The sequence below is a fragment of the Myodes glareolus genome, chromosome 18 (assembly GCF_982192425.1).
Source record: "Myodes glareolus chromosome 18, mMyoGla1.1, whole genome shotgun sequence".
NCBI lineage: Eukaryota > Metazoa > Chordata > Mammalia > Rodentia > Cricetidae > Myodes > Myodes glareolus.
In genome coordinates, this window is record NC_142043.1 from 59,857,190 (window position 1) to 59,877,818 (window position 20,629).

General features: G+C 50.6%; 1 protein-coding gene across 2 annotated transcripts in view; it reads left to right on the forward strand.

Moving 5' to 3' along the window:
• The window catches only part of Bcr (BCR activator of RhoGEF and GTPase), a 140,234-nt gene that overhangs the window by 72,847 nt on the left and 46,758 nt on the right, over positions 1-20,629 (forward strand). For both annotated transcript variants that reach the window (XM_087898234.1, XM_087898233.1), the window contains exons 2-6: positions 3,831-4,012; positions 9,503-9,607; positions 9,922-10,107; positions 14,922-15,029; positions 18,870-18,930. In XM_087898234.1, coding sequence (XP_087754360.1) covers positions 3,831-4,012; positions 9,503-9,607; positions 9,922-10,107; positions 14,922-15,029; positions 18,870-18,930 — 642 coding nt within the window. The remainder of the gene's footprint in view (positions 1-3,830; positions 4,013-9,502; positions 9,608-9,921; positions 10,108-14,921; positions 15,030-18,869; positions 18,931-20,629) is intronic.

A 20,629-nucleotide genomic window follows, 5' to 3' on the forward strand; every position in this document is an offset into this window, starting at 1 on the left:
TTTAAGTTGCAATAGTCATAGGTAGACTTCAATGTAGTCAGGCTCCGAAACGCCGTCAGAAAATTGGCGATCTGGAAATCCGTGCCCACCAAGGTGTCTGCATACGTCCACAGAATGTGCGAAAGATTGCAACACCATGAAGAGGCGTGGGAAGTGCCTGGCAAAGGGTAGCAAGTAGGTGTTTTCCACCCTGCTTCTTGTAAGACCTGAGGCTTCCCGGTTGTTAGGAAATTTAGCTCCGGGTAATGCCTTGGCTACTGTGCAAGGTACTGCTCCAAGCTGAAGTAAGACCCCTGTTGGTGACCGACCTCACGGTCCTCGTTTACTGTCATCTTCCCGAGCTGTAGTCAACTTCGGGTTACAGGGTTCTGGGAGATGGCTGTAGCCTGTAGCCTGTGATCACAGGTCCAAAACTGGCTCTAACTGTAGTGAGACTTGAACCTGCCTGCCCGGCAGATTTCTAATCCTGTAGTGGAGAGGTCCGCCTGCCCAAGGATGTGAACAGCTGTCTGTAGAAACAGCCATCACCAGCAATGTACAACTTCAGTTTGCCTTCAACCCTGGAGAAAGTGCAGAGCTGGGAGGAGGGTAGGAGCTGGGGAAACCTTCCTCTCATGGCTGGATGTCCAATCTGCTCTCACTGTAAATATGGAAGGCCACTCTGCCGTCCCAGCCCCAGTTCTCCCCAGTGCCCCTTCACTCTTCCTCTTGAATCCAGTGTTTTACAATGAATGGGGTTACCTGACCTGCTCGGTCTGCTTCCGTGGTCTGGGTAGGCAGGGCTAAGATGCCCAGATCATTCTGGAAGCTCCTCAGAGGGTAGCACACAGCTTGGTTCCTGGGTCACCTGCGACTCAGGTGGCAGAAGGAGCGACTTGAGTCTGGATTATTAGGTGGACTGGCACCGCCCAGCGGGGGGACCTCCATCTGTTGGTCTCACCTTGGGAAGGTGAAATCTCCACAGGAGAACCACTGTGGACAAGCCCTTGCTATGCAGATGGTTCTCCTGGTCAGATTGTGTCACAAACATGGAATCCTGGGTCTCATCTGCAGTGATCCCTAGAACAAGTCTGACCCCCAATGGTCTTCCTGGGTTGGTTACCTGTCCACTGTGGACTTGACCTTGGACATGAGTCCGTGTGATCAGTGGAAACCACAGGGAGCAGACACTAGGCATCCTGTCAGTGGATGCAGAATATGCCGGCTACTGAAAAGATACCTTAGGAAAAGAGCAAGACGGTCACAAGATTCTTATGAATGTTTAGCTGACACTGGGCCCTTGTCTGTGCTGTCTCTGGTGAGGGGTCCAATTCCACTGAAAACTGCAAGCCAGAGCCTGGATGTGTACTTGAGTTCAAGCCAGAGTGTTAGCAAGCCTTGGGTGTGCTCCCCAGCACCACAGAAATCTAGTAGAGGGTTGCACACCTGGAATCTCGGTACTCACAGGTGGAGGCAGGAAGTCCAGAAGTTCAAGGTCACCTTCAACTTCACAGTGAGTTGTTGAAGGACACAGGCCAGCTTGAGATAGTGAGGTCCTGTTTCAGCAAACTGGAAGGAAGGAAGGAAGGAAGGAAGGAAGGAAGGAAGGAAGGAAGGAAGGAAGGAAGGACTCTCAGCTAAGAATGGTTCAAAGAGGAGCTACAGGTGGCCAACAGGCCTGAGGTGTGTATGGGTGTGGGTGATAAGTACCTTTATGGGACTATGTTATTTCCTGTAACTGGAACTTCACTAGCTGTGAGGCTCTCACAGAATGGATCCCTCTGTCCTTGTGCTACACTTGGATTGGAATAAAGGGGGTCTGGGCTGTGGTTCGAGTTCCTCAGGTCAGACCTTGCTGGCAATCACTGTTCACAGTTGCCCGTTCTTGTCCCTGGACTGGCCTGCTGTTCTATGGTCTCAGTCTAGGACTTATTGTGAACATGGCAACCACAGATAGCCGATGTCACAGCATCCTCTGTCTCTAAAAGGTGTACCCCACTGCTTCTCAGCATCACCCGGGAGCTTTGAAATGCAGCCGGGCCCAGCACCTTGATCCCCACCCCCAACCCCCACTTAAATTTTGTGATACGATCACTTTTGTTTCTCTGACTGCCCTGGAACTCCTGTGTAGACCAGGCTAGCCTCAGACCTACAGAGATCCACTTTCCTCTGCCTCCCAGTGTTGGAGTTAAAGGTGTGTGCAACCATACCCGGCTTAACACCCTCATTCTTATAAAGGTATCCCAGAGGACTAACAGGTAGCTAGGGTCATGACCATCTTGGCTATTGGTCTGGTATCTGGCACTGTGCTGGTTGCCATGCTAACCTACCACATGCCCCAACCGTCCGCATAAAGTTATTTTGCAAAGGGTAGGCCACATTTTGCCTCTGTGTGTATATACACTGGAAGGTCTTGGCAAAAAGTTACTACTATAAGTAGTAGCCTGGGGCAGGATGGGGGTGGGGGCAGTCCAGGATCATGGTTGAGCTTTTCCTGGGTTTGCCAACAATTAGTACAGAGGACTGTGGTCTTTTTGCCCATCTCATCTCCATAGGTATGTATATAGGGACCATACAAGGGCATCCTTACATTTGGGGTTCTTCTAGCCAGGTCCCCTCCCCATATGATAAGCCCCTGTCTGTCTTCTCATCGCCCTCAACGGAACACTTCTATGACCTAATTGCCTCTACACCCAGAAACCCTTACGTTTTCTATGGGTGCCACCTGGGTATAGTGCAGCGTTAGCTCCGTTTTGACATCCTCTTCCTGGAGATGGTACTGGGCCCTGCAGGTTAAGGGCTCAGCCCCGTAAGAGCAGCTCCCCCTCACTCCACCATCTTCAAGCCCCATAAATGAAGAAAGGGAGGAGGAGAGGCTTACAACCCATCTTTCATAACTCTGTCGTCGATGCAGGGATGGCTGGTGGCAGAAGGTAGGGAAACAGTCTCCTAACTAGACTTTCAGTTTCTGATTAAAAATAAAACAAAAGAGGAACCACTCAGAACGAGTAGGAGGAAAGAGATGCATGAGGCGAGTTATATGGTGGGGTGGCCTAGAGTGTTTTCCTGTGGCTCGGTGGCCAAGACACTCTCCCAACCCTGCCTTTTAGGTTTCTCTAGAAGTTTCATTCTAGGGGCTAGAGAGATGGCTCAGTGGTTAAGAGCACTGACTGCTCTTCCAGAGGGCCTGGGTTCAATTCCCAGCACCCGCATGGCAGCTCACAACTGTCTGAAGATCCGGTTCCAGGGCATCTGACACCTTCACACCAATGCACATAAAATAAAAGTTAAATAAACCATAAAAAATATTTTTAAAAAGTTTCATGCTATAGACTTGACTGATTATGCCCCTGGCCTCCAATGATTGGCTCAGGCTTCAGCCCCTTTCCTTTCCCTAAAGGGCTGGCGTCATGACTGAAAGTTCCAACTCTCTAACCACAATCTCGGTCCTCCCTTCCACTCACCCCAACAACCAGCCCCCATCCTGAGCTACCCAGTCATCTCACAAACATGAAATATAGTTATCACTTGGGAGCGTCTAATGGTCTTAGGAGCCATGTGCTAGATGTGTGTTTTTACCAAGACCAGATGTTACCTGTTTGTCCACTATGCCGTCCATTTCCCAAGGACAATCTTGGCTACTCTTGTGTTATCTGGATACCCCTTCTCACCCTGTGTCTTTGGGTAGTAGTAGGTCTTGAGACTGGTGACGTTGTACCTAAAATCCCCGAGAGATGTCTATATGCGGCAGAGATAGTGTCGGCTCAGGCCCTTGTGGACAGGTGAGCCATAGACGCCCCTGAAACAGGGCTTTGGCTCTCATTAACACAGTTGCTTCTCTGTACACACAGATTCCTCGTTCGGCACACCACCTGGGTACGGCTGTGCCGCAGACCAGGCCGAGGAGCAGCGCCGGCACCAGGATGGGCTGCCCTACATCGATGATTCGCCTTCCTCCTCCCCACACCTCAGCAGCAAGGGCAGAGGCAGCCGCGATGCTCTGGCCTCAGGAGCCCTGGAGCCCAGCAAAGCGGTGAGTCTGGGAGGTCCACCCGCCGAGAGTGTGGGGTAGATGTGAAATCCACGTGGGGCACTGAGCTCCGTCCGCTCTGGACAAGGTCATGGCTTCCATGGACAGGCCTTCTGAAAGGCAACTCCTAGTTCAGAGACGTGTCGCAAAGAGGTGGTGGCACCATTAGACAAATCACAGAAAACTGCTTTCTTGTCATATGTCAAGTAGAAGGAGACAGCCCTCTGCATACATTCTGCAGGGAGGTCATGGATTGCTTTGTAAACTCAGGCGAGTTGTGTGTGTTCTTGAAGCTGAGAATAGTGATGCCAGAGGCCGCTACCTAAGCAAGCAGGAATTGCATGGTGGCCCCAGCTAAGTGATGTAGAAGGACCTGCTCACTATGGACAGCTGGACAGCATTATTCCCTGGGTTGGTAGCCTAAGGGACTAGCCACCTTGACTTCCCCACAGTAATGGACTGTGCATGTGAACCAAATAAGCCCTTAGTCCCAGAACTTGCCCCCTTTCTGGTGTGCATGTTACCAGGATATTTTTTATCGCATTAACGGGGAAACAATGAAGACAGCTCTGTTCGCATCTTGTATTCTTCCTTTTTGGGCTAAATAACCAACCACTGTTGCTCCGGAGCTTTCTCCTCCTCGTCTTTGGCTCTTTTGTCTTTCCAGTCCCCTCTGCTTACCTTGGGTTTGGATGGTTTCTACCCTGGGTTTAAGCATAGGAATGAGAGCAGGTCTTGGGATCATGGCTCAGTTTCTAGAGTTCACGCCCAGTGTACACCTGACCCTGGCTTCCCCCGCCAGCGTCACACTTTCCCGTATTGCTGTAACAAAGCCCAGGAAATGTGTCTTTCCTCCACGGTTGCTTTGCTCTGGGGCTGACGCCTTTGTTGAAAGGTCGTTTTCTTTTTATGGGCCTGTGATTTCTAATGGCGCTGATGCCAAGCAGGTTCCTCATTCTGAAACTCGAGACTGAGAAAGGAAGCCAGGGTGTAACCTGTGCCTGCTCCTTGTTGCTCAGGTCTCTGTCCAGCCGTCGCTTGAGAGGAAGCTGATCTGCCTCTCTGTACCCCAAGCCCTGTTCAGGTTGGCCTCTATCCTGCCACTCTCCTGATATAGAACTCACCCAGTTCAGGGGTTCCTCCCTATAGAGTCCGTGCAGAACCTTGTCTGCCCCTTCAGGAGTCCATAAAACACCACCACCCATGTTGCGCATTTGGCAGGATGTTACACATCTGCACGTATGTTCGGCTCTACAGTTCCCCCAAGTATTCCGCCAGAGCAGGTGGTGGGATGTGTTCTGAAGGAGGAGGGTTGACATGTCACCTAGTCTTGTTCCAGCAGCGCTCCAGTTAGGTGCTTAATCTAATGCATACCCTAACGGTAGACGCCCATCTTGGTGCTGGTGGCAGGCACTGCCTTCGCTTTCGGATACCACTTCTTAGGTTCCTTAGGGAATGTGGTGGGTTTGAAGTCAGAAGCGCCCCACCCTGCTGCCTAAGGTTCTTCTACCTCCCAAATCCTGGTTTGTTCCCTGTTGCCAGGCTCACACCTTTTGGGCTACTGAGCATTAAGAGCGCTCCCCAGGGGATGCCATGGCAACACATAAGCTCTGTGGAGCTTCTGGGTTTCGGGGATCTCTGGGAGCATCCACCCGAAGAAGTTAGGTAGGTATTGATTGGGGTGGGGCAGGGACCTGGCACCCCTGGCCCTGGGAACAGCAAGGTCTTCGGTGGGTTTATTGAGACAGAGCCAGGTTCACGTGCTGGGATCTCCCCGTCTGGAGGACTAGTCTGCTGTGAAAGTCGGGCCTTTGGAGTGCTTTCGAGCTCGCCTCTGGGGCAGTAGCTAGGCTATTACTCTAACTAGAAGAGGGCCCCTGGTCCAGCTGTTCTGCTGGTTTTGAACTTACAGAGCAGAGAAAGCTGCACCCTGCCTGATTGGTCAGTGGGCTCCCCTGGGAGGAGCCTTAAAAGACTTACTAATGGACCAGCCTTCAGCTCACCTGTGGGCTTGACAGCATTTGTCACCTGGTCACCATGGGCCTAGTTTGTTTCTCTCCATTCTTGGTTGCCTGTTTCTGAGCTCAGGTTAGGCATAAGGGCTGCTGCTTCTTCCAGTTGCCCAGCTTTCTCCTAGAAGGAACCTCCCTGCCTGCAGGTGCCAGCCTGGCCCATTGTTCTCGTCTTCTTCCGTGCCCCATTTCCTTTTCTGTGAGGCAGAATGGGCTGCTTGTGTTGCCACCAGCACTGCTCTGATCCCCCAAAGACTGTCCGTCTGAAGTTCCTCTTCTCGTGGCCTGTCTCCGTCCACCGCAGCACCACTCCTGGGCTAGAGAGCCTCACCCTTTGGAATAAGGAGAGCCGGACTTGGCGCCATCCTGCTTGCAGTGTTTCCTCCTGGCTTTCCAAACTGTGTGGGTGGAACGAGGCACCAGGCTCCCACCAGGCACTCCCATCCATGCAGGCAGCAGCAGCTTATGCTGGGCAGAGCTGTCACTGGCCCTGCTGACCTCCCTAGGCCCCACCGGCTCCCTGGAGCTAGCAGTAGCAAGATTGTTCTCAGAGCAGGAGAGCTGGGTGTAGGGGGTGGCTGGTGCTGTCATAAGGCCTGCCATTTCCCTGATCTCTTCCCTCGTGTGGGATAGGTGCATCGTCTACAGTGGGAGGCTGTGCAGAGACAAGTGAAAAGTACTTCTCTGAGGACCTGCCATTTGCACTGGGCTGAGACGTGGGCACCACACCATCAAATCCTACATGTTTGGGCCCCATGGGCAGTGCTTAACGAGCTCAGCTGACAGTCCTGGATTTCTGGGACCTGCTTGTTTCCCAAAAGAATACCGAGACTCCAAAGGGGCCCTTGGGATTTCATAAAGATGAGGCCCAAACTAGGACCTGGCTAGGTCTTTTAGATTTGATGATGAAAGGAATCTTAATTGAGCACTGTATGTTCCCAGCACAGGAATTTCCAAGTTTAGGCACAGCTGTGCCCTGGAGGCTCCTATCTGTGGAAGCCATTGCCTGGTGTTTCCTGAAGGGACCCATCTGAGTGGGTTAGTTCCCTGGAGCAGTGGCTGCCACATTTGCATGTTCACAGCTTAGATACACACACACACACACACACACACACTATAAAGCTGAAGTGGCTGCCACCTGCACACATTTGCATGTTCACAGCTTAGATACACACACACACACACACAAACACATACACACTATAAAGCTGAAGTGGCTGCCACCTACACACATTTGCATGTTCACAGCTTAGATACACACGCACACGCACACACACTATAAAGCTGCAGTGGCTGCCACCTATACACATTTGCATGTTCACAGCAAATACAGCTTAGATACACACATATACACACATGCACACATGCATGCACACACTATAAAGCTGCAGTGGCTGCCACCCACACACATTTGCATATTCACAGCTTAGATACACACATATACACACATGCACACATGCATGCACACACTGTAAAGCTGCAGTGGCTACCACGTACACACATTTGCATGTCCACAGCTTAGACACACACACACACACACTATAAAGCCATAACTCAAGAAAGCTTCTTAGGTAATCAAATGGTAGTGGTAATGTAATACAAGCCCCTAGGGATCCAGGTAGGCAGTTTCCATCCAGGTGGGGGTGGGGCTTCCTGAGCAACTTAGGCTCCTTACCCTGGGCTCTTCTGGATGAGCCTGCAGTCTAACCCATGAAATACTTCCCTCTTACAGGACTAGGGGGCTTGACAGGACCATCGGAGTTATGATGACACAGAGGGTCCACAGTGGGGCCCTAATGTCCAACTGCAGAGCCTCCCAAAGGCCTGAGCTGGCCTCAGGCAGGTCCTACCTTGAACCCAGTCTCTTACAGACCCCAGGCAGTAAGCGCTACTATATAGACATCTGTGGCCACCGCATGTGGGAAGTAAGAGCCAGGGATGCAGGTCAGGATCATATTGTATAGGATTGCCCTTCAGCCCGAGACATCAGCATTGCTGGCATTTTCCTTTAATGATTTAGGAAAGTGAGTCACAGAAGGATCACTGCTCCCGTTCTAAGCCCAGGAGGTGGGGTAATAGGGTTCTTGTGAGTTTGCTCCTGAGCTAGGAAACTGGAGGAGTGAGCGGGGCTTTTAACATCCCATTACCTTCCATGGATGCAGGACTCCTCCCCTTACTGGCATCTCCCTCTGCCTATAGGTGGGGTTGGTTGGCCAGGTGCCACACAGTGGTTCCATGGGCATGGCCAGCCTCTGACATCACTTGTGACTGGGGAGGGAAGCAGGGAGTGGCCAGGAAGTCAAGCGGCACTTTCTGTTGCCTTTGGCACTGCCATCACTATTGGTTTGTGAGGCGAAAACACCACAAGCCGGGCCGCTTGAGCAACAGAAATGTACTTTCTCATAGGCGTGAGGGGCTGGAAGGCTGAGGTCACGTTCTCACAGGGTTGTTTTCTTCTGAGTCCTCTCTCCTGAATCTGTGAATGGCTATGTACGCCTAGCTACAGCTGGACCAAATGTCTTCTGTGTGCGCCTGTCATATACTCCAGTTCTTACGGAATACTAGTTACCCTGGCTTAGAATCCACCCTTCTGACTTCATTGCAGCTTCTTTAAATACAGTCACATCCTCAGGCCATGGGGCTCAGGACTGCAGTATAGGAATGGGGGGATGTGACACACATCAGTCCACATCAGCTGACGTCAGCGCATGGTCTTCCAGGTCATGCAGCTGCAACCCCTGTGTCAACAGCCAACAATGTGTCCGCTCTGGCTTGGTGAAACAAAGGCAGCAGAGCATCATAGTTTTCATCTGGGAAGTTGACAAAGCTTGGGTGCTTTGCCTAGAGTCTGCTTGGAAGAGCGTCCCTACAGCAAGATTAGCGCCTAGGAGGCAGAATAAGACAAAAGTCCTGAGCCTGGGGGGCCGCTCTCCCCAGGTGACACACAGCTGCAGCAGTCAAGGCCAGGAAGGACAGCATGCTGAGGAAAGGAGGGGGTGCCGCTGCCTAGGAGCCTGGTTGGTCCAAGGTTCAAGCGTCAGTGACAGCCAGGAAACCCGGGTGAGGCACACCTCAGGTGAAGGGCAAGGAGCAGCAGATGTTTTTGATAGCAGGAGTCTAGATGGACAGGCAGTAGGCTCTGATGCACCCCAGCACTCCTGGAGCACTCCTTGGGCTTTCTGCGTGCTATGCTCACCTCGGGTCAGAACCTCCTTTTCCTTCCATGTGTGGAAGGCAGCCACTCCATGATCCCAGGCAGAAGGCAAGAGGGGAGGAGGTCCTGCAACCTGCTTAACATCCAACTTCTCCTTTCCTAGGCTGTGGGGGCTAAGGCCATCCTTGACTGGATGGCCATCCAGATTTTCGTGACTACGAAGGCTAAATGGGCGTCAGGGCTCTTGGGCCCTTCTTCTTCCTTCTTGGTGCATTGTCTCCGGCTTGTCCTCAGGGGGAGCTGATGTCTCTGCTTCTCTTCCTACAGAGCGAGCTAGATTTGGAAAAGGGCCTGGAGATGAGAAAGTGGGTTCTCTCGGGAATCCTGGCCAGCGAGGAGACGTACCTGGGCCATCTGGAAGCTCTGCTACTGGTGAGCATGCCCTGCTGGGATTCACCTCCCTCCTCGCTCTAGACATCTGAACTTCTCTAGGAGCCAGGAGATATTGATGCAAGGCCTCTGTTGCCAGGTTTCCCCTTGCTTTTAACTTTTTCCTTGGAATTTGAAAATGGTCGAGTCGGGATGTAGTTCAGTGGTAGAGCACTCGTCTGCCCGCCATGCCCAAGGTCCCTCTTGGACCTGATCATGACACCAAAGAAATAAAGTCTATGTCGCGTAACCACCGCGAAGCATCTAGCCAGTGGTAAAACCTGCCACCTCGTCACTTCACCTGTGCCGTTCTCTAGCCCATGAAGCCTCTGAAAGCCGCTGCCACCACCTCGCAGCCGGTGCTGACCAGCCAGCAGATTGAGACCATTTTCTTCAAAGTACCTGAGCTCTATGAGATCCACAAGGAGTTCTACGATGGGCTGTTCCCCCGTGTGCAACAATGGAGCCACCAACAGCGTGTGGGTGACCTCTTCCAGAAGCTGGTGAGTGACTTGGACATGCTGGCACTTGTGACTAGGTTTGTCCCATGGGCTTGTGCCATAAGGAGACAGGTAAAAGGAGAGCCTGGGGCGTGTCTCTTTAGTACCAAAGGGCATGCCACTGGGAGAGAGAGGCTGAGGGACACACTGCCAACCCAGCCGGAGTCCGGTGAGTACGATGTCTTATTCTTCTTGGCTTCCTACAGTTTTGCTTGGGGTTTCCAGTGTCCACATAGATCAGGCTGCCTTTGGGACCAAAATGGCTTTGCTGCCCAGCACGCTGGGCTCTTAGTGGAGAGCAGAGTGTGGCCTGGGGGGCACATGAAAGCACAGTAGGGCTTGATTACAAGTCAGCCCCTGCATCTACAGCTCCTCATCTACAGACTGAACTAACCAAGGACTGAAAAACTTATGTAGGTACTGAACATGTACAGGCTTTTCCTTGTCATTGGTCCCGAAACAATCCAGCGTAACGGCTGTATATGTAGTGATGACGCTGGATTAGACCTAGAGTTGATTTGAAGTGTATGTGTCTGGGTCAGTGGTACATATGTACTTTCAGCTGTTTGGGAGGCCGAAGCAGTAAGATTGCTTGAGCCCAGGAATTTATGGAAACAACCCAGGCCAACGGAGTGAATAAGCAAAGGGAGATAGAGAGGGTGTGTAACTAGGGACCTCCACAGAGAAGCATGGACCGGGTGACAGCCACAGGCTGTATCAGAGCAGGGTCTCTGATACAAAGGGGCAGAAGGTGTGCCCAAGGGGCGTGCATCGTCTTACTTGCACTGAGACGGCCCTGTAAGACAGGTACTGTTTTCAAAGCTATTCGGCAAGGAAGGAGGATATTTCTCATAAAAGAGTACATTTGCCCACCAGGAGGGACCATAAAACCTAAGAACAAGAGATGTTAGACAACAGAACAAGAAAAATTATTTATTTGTTATTTAATAATAAATTTAATAATTTCTTGTCAGCTTTTCCTAACTTACCTGTCTACCTTTTGCCTCTGGGGTTTTACCATTCTCTTACTTTTTTATTCTTATTCTGTTAGAATAATAAATATTCTGTTAGACAACAGTATAAGGGTTTCTGAAAGCCCTCAGTAGACCAGAACTGACCAAAAATCTGTCACGTTTGTCGAAGCACTTTTCAGATCTCCAGAGGTGTTAGTGCAGCATGGGAATAGGAAAGGGGAAGGTCGCTGGCAGAATTTCTCAACAGAGAGGTTACCCCGTCCTGGAAGAGCCATAGGAAGTCAGGTGCTAGCCCTGGTCTCTTTCGAAGAAGATGGCTGATCCAAATTCCTAGATTGCCCAGGCTTCTTATGCATATACTCTTTGCCTGAAACATTCTCTCCATGCAGAAAATGAGTCCTTCACGGTTAGCAGTGCTCCCAGAACAGCCTTCCTACGAGTAGAGGTTCCTGCAAAGGCCCTACACACGCACACACCTTCCTGGGTTGCCCACCCACCCAGATGGTTGTGCCCTCACTTTGGCTGTGCTGAGACAGAGGAGCTGTTGTGTGACAGAACTTTTCCTGGGGAGACACGATACACACACCTACTCACCCCAGATAGGGATCCCACAACAAACAAACCAAAGTACAGTTGATAGCACCAAAGTCCAGCTTAGTGAAATGGAGCATTTTATTGGGGTTACTTACAGGAGCAGAAGTGATTCAAAGACCGCTGTGTCACCAAAGCTCACCCCTGTTGTGGTGTTTCCCTCTTGGCTTTTTGAGGGACCCACTACCCAGCTCCCAAACAAATTACACATGGAGGCTTATTTTTAATTATAAATACCCAGCCTTGGTTTGGCTTGTTTCTTGCTAGCTTTTCTTAATTTAAATGAACCTGTCTACCTTTTGCCTCTTTTACCATTCTCTTACTTCTGTATATCGTACTTTTACTCCATGGCTGGCTGGCCCGCCCCTAACATCTTCCTTTCCTTGTTTTCTCATTGCTCCTCTTCTTCCTCATTTCTCCACCTATTTATACTTTCTGCCAGTCCTGCCTATCCTTGCCCCTGTGTTGTTATTGGCCGTTCATCTCTTTATTGGGACCATCAGGTGTTTTAGACAGGCACAGTAACACAGCTTCACAGGGTTAAACAAATGCAGTATAAACAGAAGTCACACATCTGAAAATAATATTCCCAACACACCCCAGCATGGGTGACAGTTCACAAAAGCTGGAAATCTAGAACACAGTACACAGTCTTCAGACAGCTCCACGGGTTGGAGAAGTGCCCTTTTCGGGTGCCCCAGTTGGTCTAAACCTCTTCCAGGCAGTGGTCTGGTCTCTAAGAGTGCATCTTGTCTTGTCTCAGCTTTTATTGTTTACTCTGGCAGGGAGGGGCCTAGTGAATCTCATCAGTTTCAGGGACTTCCTGAAGTGATTTGAGTTGTTTATCTTCCTGCTTCAGGAGCTTCTCTGGAGGATAGAATGTTTCAATCTTGAGAAGCAGAAGCCCAGGGTCCTATTCTCTTGTCTTCTCATTGTTCTGGTTTTTTTAATTTTCCTTCCTTTCTGCTCTACTGCCCTGGACCTCAGACACATTGGAGCTAAGGCCAGGAGACAAATATGACACTTACGTGGTTCATATTTTCTCCTCTTAGGGTCCTTTCCTTACAGCCACAGCAGCATAAGAAGCTGTGTTTGGATCAGTGCACCCCATCTTCAGGATCCCCTCTCCCTCTCTCGACATGCCATGTGTCAATAATTTTAAACCTTGCAGACCACACTCAACCAGAAGCCTTCAGAAAAGCAAAGAATAGCGCCATGGGGAGAAACCACACCCCACACTCTCCCTAGAATAGCGTTCTGAAACCACTCAGAAACTTTTGTTTTCAAAGACACTAATGAAAACACTAAATACTGGACTGTAAAATTTAGGAAGGTACTTTGGGCTTACATGGTGCTCTTCGGCCATACATGTTGCAGGGGAATGTCTATCCCCAGTCAGTCTGCTGAGTTCTACATGTGTTTGTAACCTGGCCTGAACGCTGGGGACTCCCTAGGACAGACAGACATTGTCTTGCATGTAGACCTTTCAGACTGCAAGCAAGACTCACCCAGCATCACTCTTAGGAGTCCTAGGACTCGAAGAATTATTTGTACCTCCTCCAACTTTGGTGCCTTCTCGAGAGCCCTGGACTCCTGGGTTAAAGCAGTGGGTACAGAAGTTCCTTTCCTGTGGTTCGCTTTCTGTGCATGGGGTTTTGCTTTTGCTTAATGTCCTCATCCCTAGTCACTCTCTGATTGGGGATCCAGTTCTGTCCATGTTGTGTACGTATTTGGCTAGGATGTCTCTTTAGCAACCTTCTGTCTGTCATTTTTCTGAGGGGCCCAGGCTGCTTTGAGTTTGTCAGCTATGTCCTCAGACCTTTCTGGTAAAGAATGACCTCAGTAGGTGTAGGGATCCATGTCCTTCACCATTTTTGCTGTTATTATGCATGCAGTTCCAGTTTTTGGTTACCAAAAACATCTGAATTATTTTTTTCAGAATTTCTCATACCTGAAAGAAGTAAGCCCCTTAGGCAAAGAGGAAAGAGAAAGAAAAGCCGTGAAAGTGGTCCCCTACCAAAATTCTCCAGACTGCAAGCCACTCCTCTTCTGAGAGGCCATCATGAGCCTCAGGGCAGCTGGGAAGCCCTTGTTCAGTGGTCTGCAAAGAAGGAGGGGGTCGAGGCAGAAAAGGCAGTGCTTTGGGTCTTACGGTTGTTCAGTGACCGACAGCCTGGAGTTCAAGGATGCAGCCACTTCTCTGGGGTAGTTCAAAGTGTAGGAGCTGAGCGGGGTGTCTTCCAGCCTTTCTCCAACACCCTATACCTTCTGTGCAAGCCCAAAGGGAACAGAGCCAGTTCAGGCCCAGCCTATCCAAAGGCGCCTGGTTTTATCTAGCGTCTGGAATTGTCATCCCTGGAAGTAGTAAAGCTCATATAAATGCAAACTCCCATGGGAATGACATTTAGGCTCAACACAGAGGAGAAGTCCAGGAACAGCAAATGCATCAGGCTTCTAGCTCCTGGGCAGCCGCTGTGGGAGGCTCAGACCGACCCAGCATGACTGGCCTGTGTCCACGGGCTGCTCCATGTGAACACTAGTTTTTTCCTTGCTGCCCCCAAACGATGTGAGACCCAGAGATAACCATGGTGGTGACACACACATCCCCCTCCATCTACCCATGGAAACCATGGCTTAATTGAGGGCGTGTCTGAGCAGAAGCCCAGCGAGGAAACCCTCTATTCATGTCTTCAGTCACATAAAGAACAAACAAAATGTGTCTCACCTTGCGGCTGGCAGGCTTTCCACCTGCCAGGTATATAAGAGCCGGGTGTCCCTGTGGAGTCTAGGAAAGGCAGCTCATCGTGGGAGCTCCTCTTTCCGGTCAGCCAGGCTGTTCTTTACCTGCCTGACAGGATCAGATACGAGCACAACACCACGGTTACCAGGGTGGCCTCCTCCATCTCACCTGCGTGGAAGCCTTTATCTGGATTCTCACCCTAAGTTTCAGCCGCTCCTCGTGACACCTTTGTTGCAAGTGTGGTGGGAGGAATAAGGATCTCTGAAGGGAACCATTACCTGTCCAAGGCTGTGACTCACTCCTCAACATGTCGTTTTCGGAGAGGGAATCGTGCTCGGTGTGTGGGGAGGTGAAGCAGGTGGGAGGGAAAGAGCTGACGTTTCTGCACCCCGCGTGCCGTCTCTTACCTGGGTTCTTTCCAGAGCGGTGCTCACGAGCCCAATCCTCGGGGAGGCAGGGAACAAGTCCTTCTCCCACCTCTGTCTCACCCCTCCCCTCCTTCCTCTCCGCAGGCCAGTCAGCTGGGTGTGTACCGAGCCTTCGTGGATAACTACGGAGTGGCCATGGAAACGGCGGAGAAGTGCTGTCAGGCCAACAGTCAGTTTGCAGAAATATCTGAGGTAATGAGGGAGCGCCCTGACGCTGTGCAGGCCAGAACGCCGCCGACTCCCACCCGTGTCTTCCCACTCCCGCCATGGGCTGTGGGCTGGTTGTTAGGAGAACAAAGTATACCAGATTAAAGGCTGGGTATGAACCCCAGCTCTGACTCAGAGTTGGCCGGGTCATCTCCCTCGCAGGACACCGTTGTGATTCAACAGGAGCGGTCCTCACAGGGCTGTTACCCAAGGCCCAGGGTCTGATTCAAGATGCCTTGATCTTTTCCTCATCGCCATTACAAACGGTTGGCTGTGTCCTTTGTAAAGAATAGAAATGTATTTGTTTGGAGGCCGAGAAGCCTGGCCACACTGAGGTTCCTCTGTTGGGGATCTTCTCGCTAGATCATCACAGGACAGGGTGTCACGTGTCAGGACAGAACAGGCAGACTAACTCACTTGAGGTGTGCCCTCATGACCTCATCCAACCACTTCTTAAAGATCCCAACTTCAGGCTCAGTGTGTCTGGTAGGGATGTATGTTCCCAGTACACTGACCTTTTGGGGACACATCCACACGTCTCACGTCAGCAGCCGTGTTCCCTGGGCACTCCCTTCTTTTGACTGTCGTTATTATAATTCCAACCCTCTGTCCTGTCGCGGGAGCCCACTACCCACTCTACAGCCGTGTCACTAGAGGCTGGGAGGAAATGCTTTGCGGCTTTTCTACCAACATTCCTTCAGAGCCAGGGTGGCTGTGGCTGTGGATCTCCACTAGAGGAAAGCTCTGAGCCGTATCACCCTACATCTAAGACTTACTTGTCTCCCTGCTTGCATTTAACCTTGATGGACAGAAACCTCCCACCACAGAGAGTTGTGAGCATCTGGGCCTTAAAAGAGTCCCTCGGTTACAGAGAACCTGAATAGGACACTCGGGGCCGGTAGCCAAGTTAGGATTAGGGCCCAGGATCACCCTTGGGTCTTCATCTGTCTTCTGTACACTGGGGTTCTTCTCCCTTCCCCATCAAGTCTCTGCAGTGTCAATGGCAGCCATGTGACATTTTTCTCTGTGGGGTGGGGGCGGCTTGTTGTCACTGTCACCTTTGTACAGCCGTCTCCCCCCCCCCCTTGGAACTCGACTGACTTCTCTCTATTCCATTAAACAAGGATTCCGGGAGGAACGATCTCCATGCTGAGAGGAAGCATTAGGAAGGAAAATGTAGGGGCCGGGAGGGTGACCCATGGGTAAGAACACTTATTATACAAGAATGAGACCCTGAGTTGAAAACCCCAGCACCTGCAAAAAAGGAAGACACAGCCACATGCGCCTGCAGTCCCAGCGTTAGAAGGCAGAGGCAGGAGCTTGCTGGCCAGCCAAGTTCGCCAACAGAAAGGGAGAACTTGGTGTTCCCAGAGAGACCCTGCCTCAAGGGAATAAGGTGAAGAGTAACAGAGAAAGACACTGACGTTCTCCTGTGTCCTGCAGGTGTGTGTGAGGGATGAGGTCAAGACCAGCTGGACAGCAACGGCAGCACTAGGGGAAATGCGCACACACACGCGCACGCGTGCGCGCACACACTTTACAAAAGAGAGGGGAGACATATAAACACACGGGACGAGTTGGGTTACTCTTGCTGAGAGGAGACTTTTGACGGCCATCCCCGATCTGTGCTCCAGGGACTTTGCACCGCTTTATCATCGATCACACCTCTGTGGCCTTCGCTCTGATCACCTCCCATAGCAACACTGCTCTTCCCAAGCCTGTGAATGGACTTCCCCAGTCCTTGTTGGCCGTATTTACCTCAAGTGTGCAGTCTGCTCTTTCCTTGCCCTTTTTCATGAAATTAACTACTTTCTATACCTTGATCAACCTCAGTGTTTGTACAGAATCCTAAGTGACCCTGACAGATGAAAGATTTGATTCTTAGAAAACGGACTGTAATTAAGTAGCTAAGTTTGCGTCCATCCAGAGAGGGTTCTACCCAAGGAGGAGGAAGCTGTGTTGGAATGACACCCGGGAGGGGGTTCACATGGCCCTATGATGACTGCAGTGGGAATCAGAACCAAAACTGGGATGCTAGGAGTAAGCCTGTGAATCTCTCTGAACCCCGTTTTTTGTGCCGTCTGAGCCACATTTATGCTGTTCTCTGTTTTTTGAAAACGTTTCTGAGAAATTGAGACTGCCTAAAGGGCACAAAGTTAAGTTCAAGGAAGAAACAGCAGCAGCAGCAGCCGTGTGGTTGTGAGGGGGCTGGGTCCTGGGGCTGTCAGTGCTCATGTGCAGGGCCCTCTGTGGGGTCATCTATAAGTACAGGACAGGTGAGGCTCTTTCTTTCCCAGGACCAGTTGTGAGCACTGTGTGAGGATGTCCAGGTAGACCAGAGGTGCCCGTCTGGCCTCTGTGAGGGTCTGGTTCTCCAGATGATTAGTGAGAGCTAGGGAGAAATGACCTGGGCAGTCAGGTGTGCGAAGGAAGTGTGTGATTAAACTCAAGGCTCCTTGAGGCAGGACACCTTGTGCCTTACACTGTCTGGGAGAATGTGGAGTTTGGGCCGCTCCCATGATGCCAATGGGTCTCTTTAGCTTTTCTGCCTCCTTCTACCCTTTGGGAACTACTGGGTAAGATATGGATAGGAATGGCCACTGCAGTGGCTCTTAACCTCTGAGGAAAGGTGCCCAGGTGCACCTCTGGCCCTGATGAGCTAGAGAATACTAATACTTAATACTATCTTCCAATTCCAAGACATTACTTGTAGCACAGAAGATTGGGGAAGTGATCCCAGACCCAAGACATTACTTGTAGCACAGAGTATTGGGATAGTGATCCCAGACCTAAGACATTGCTTGTAGCACAGAGGATTATGAGAATGACCCAGAGGCCCTTCCTATTCCTATGCTGGGTATGCATTTGCTCAGGAGCTTACCGTCAGGAGACCTGGCGGCTGCCTCCCATGGGAATTTCTCCAGTAGCGCCTCTGACCAAATGAGACACATCTTTGATGTCATTCAACTAACAGTCCTTGCTTTCAGTCTTAGTGCCTCCCTTTATAATAAAGCAATTCATTTACACATTATAGCAAGTATGTATGTGCATGTTCAATCATGAGACTGGCTGAAAGTAAAACATGCTATCCGTCTGGGGGTGCCCCACCCCTACCCCTACCGCACTGGCCATCACCGAAGGTGAGTGGGGACTTTTCAGAATGGCCATCTCCTTGAACGCTGTTAAGCTGCCCTTAGTAAGCACTTTGTGCAGGGGCCATCTCAGAAGTCCCTGTCTGCAGATGACTTTGTTCCCGCAGGAGCACTGGGCAGGAGAATGGATTGCTACTGCACTCATAGATAGCGACCAGGGATGTGGCTTGCGGCAGCCTCACAGGGCAGGTACTCAGGATCAGGAATTTCTGACCCCTCAATGAGAAGGTGCTGAGATTGAGAAACCTTGTCTTAAGGGAACATCTGGGGGCAGTGGTTCTCAATCTTCCTAATGTTTTGACCCTTTAGTACATTTCCTCGTATGGTAGTGGCCCCCAATCATAAAATTATTTTTGTTGCTACTTCATAACTGTAATTTTGCTCCTGTTGTGAATCAAAATGTAAATTTCCAGGTTTTCCGATAGTCTTAGGGAACCCCTGTGAAAGGATTGGTCTTCTTCCAAAGGGGTCACGACCCACAGGTTGAGGACTGTTGATCTAGGGGGCACCCTTTGTCCTCGTCTTTTTCATAGGTCATTGCTCAATCCGTGTCTTCATTTGGTGGCTCAGAGTGCCCCCTGATGCTTGCTGCACACAGGGCTGTCTGTGTTCAGGCTGTGGTGTCCAAGCTGCTTCTGCCTTTCCGTGTGAGCATGTGCTCTTCTCTCTGCAGAACCTGAGAGCCAGGAGCAACAGAGATGCCAAGGACTCCACCACCAAGAACTCTTTGGAAAGTGAGTTCTCTCTGCAGACGGTTCTCTTTGCCTTTGCGGTGGTGGCCACTTCCAACAGAGGGGATGTTGTTGGAAAGACACTGCACCTCGTTGGGTCACTGCTGTCATCTCCCTAGTTCTGGACTTCAGATAGTGAGTGAGGAGGAACAGAGACCAGCCTGGGACAGGGTAGGGCAGAAACTGTGACACCGGGAAAACACTGTAGGAATTAGCAGGTACCACAGTCTGCCAAGTCCACTGTGGGGCCGTGGGTAAAGGGCTTGCTGTCATGCCTGATGACCCTGGTCCACATGGTAAAGGAGAGAGCCGGTTCTCCAAAGTTATCCTACAAATTCCACACACACACACACGCATGCCTGCTGTCCAGTGCACATGCATACATATGCACACACAAAATTAATTAATCTGTGTCTTCAGAAAGATAATAAAGGGCTAGAGAGATGACTCAGAGGTTAAGAGCACTGACTGCTCTTTCAGACATCCTGAGTTCAATTCCCAGCACCTACATGGTGGCTCACAACCATTTATAAGACCTGGTGCCCTTGGGCCAGGCACACATCTTTAATCCCAGCACACAGGAGGCAGAGGCAGGTGAATCTCTGTGAGTTCAAGGGTAGCCTGGTCTACAGAGTGAGTTCCAGGACAGCCAAGGCTACAATGAGAAACCCTGTCTCGAGAGAAAGAAAAAATAAAAGATCTGGTGCCCTCTTCTGGCATGCAGGCAGAACACTATATACATAATAAATAAATCTTTCAAAAAAATGGAAAAGATATAAAAGCCCTAACAGCTCTTTCAGAAGACCCAGTTTCTGTTCCCAGCACCCACGTGGCAGCTCACATAGACACAGTATTTTTTTTTAAAGAATCACATAATAAATACCACATATTAAAGTCTTACTGGGAAGGCCAATGAGATGGCACACACCTGTAATCTCAGCTTTCAGGAGGCATTTATGAGAAACTTACACTTGAGGCTGGCCTGGGATACATAGTGAGGCCCTGTCTGACAGTAAATACACATCGCTGTGCTGTGCCTGGTGTGGGGACATGCAGCTGGAGTCTGAGATACTGAGGAGGCTGAGGTGGAAGAGTGCAAGTTTGGGGCGAGTCTGAGCAAGTGGAACCCCATTTAAAAGTATTTTTAGTTTTTTCTAAAGATTTTTTTTGTTTTATGTATATGTATGTATGAGGTATGTATGTATGTATGTATGTATGTATGTTCACTGTGTGTGCATAGTACCCAGAGGCCAGGAGAAGGCATTAGATGCCCTCAGACTGGAGTCAGAGGCAGGCAAGCGTGAGCTGGGAAGCGAGCCCATGGCCTCTGGAAGAGCAGCAAGTGCTCTTAACCACTGCTCCAGATCCCAAATACTAATATCAGCTATTATTTGTTGTGTTAATAATTACTGGGTGTGTATGTCTATGTGTGGGTATGTGCACATGAGTGCGGTTTGGCCCATGGAGGTCAGAGACAGTGTATTCCCCCAGGTGCTGGAGTTGCAGGTGGTTGTGGGGCTGGCCTTAACTCATAGAGATCCGCCTGCCTCTGCCTCCTAAGTGCTGGGATTAAGGTGTGTGCCACCACCGCCCGGCTAGCAGCATGCACTCAAGTGCTGAGCCATCCCTCCAACCCCCTTACATACCTTCTAAGAATATCATCCTGTTGTCTCCACTGGCCCTGAAAGGCAATTGCATTTTC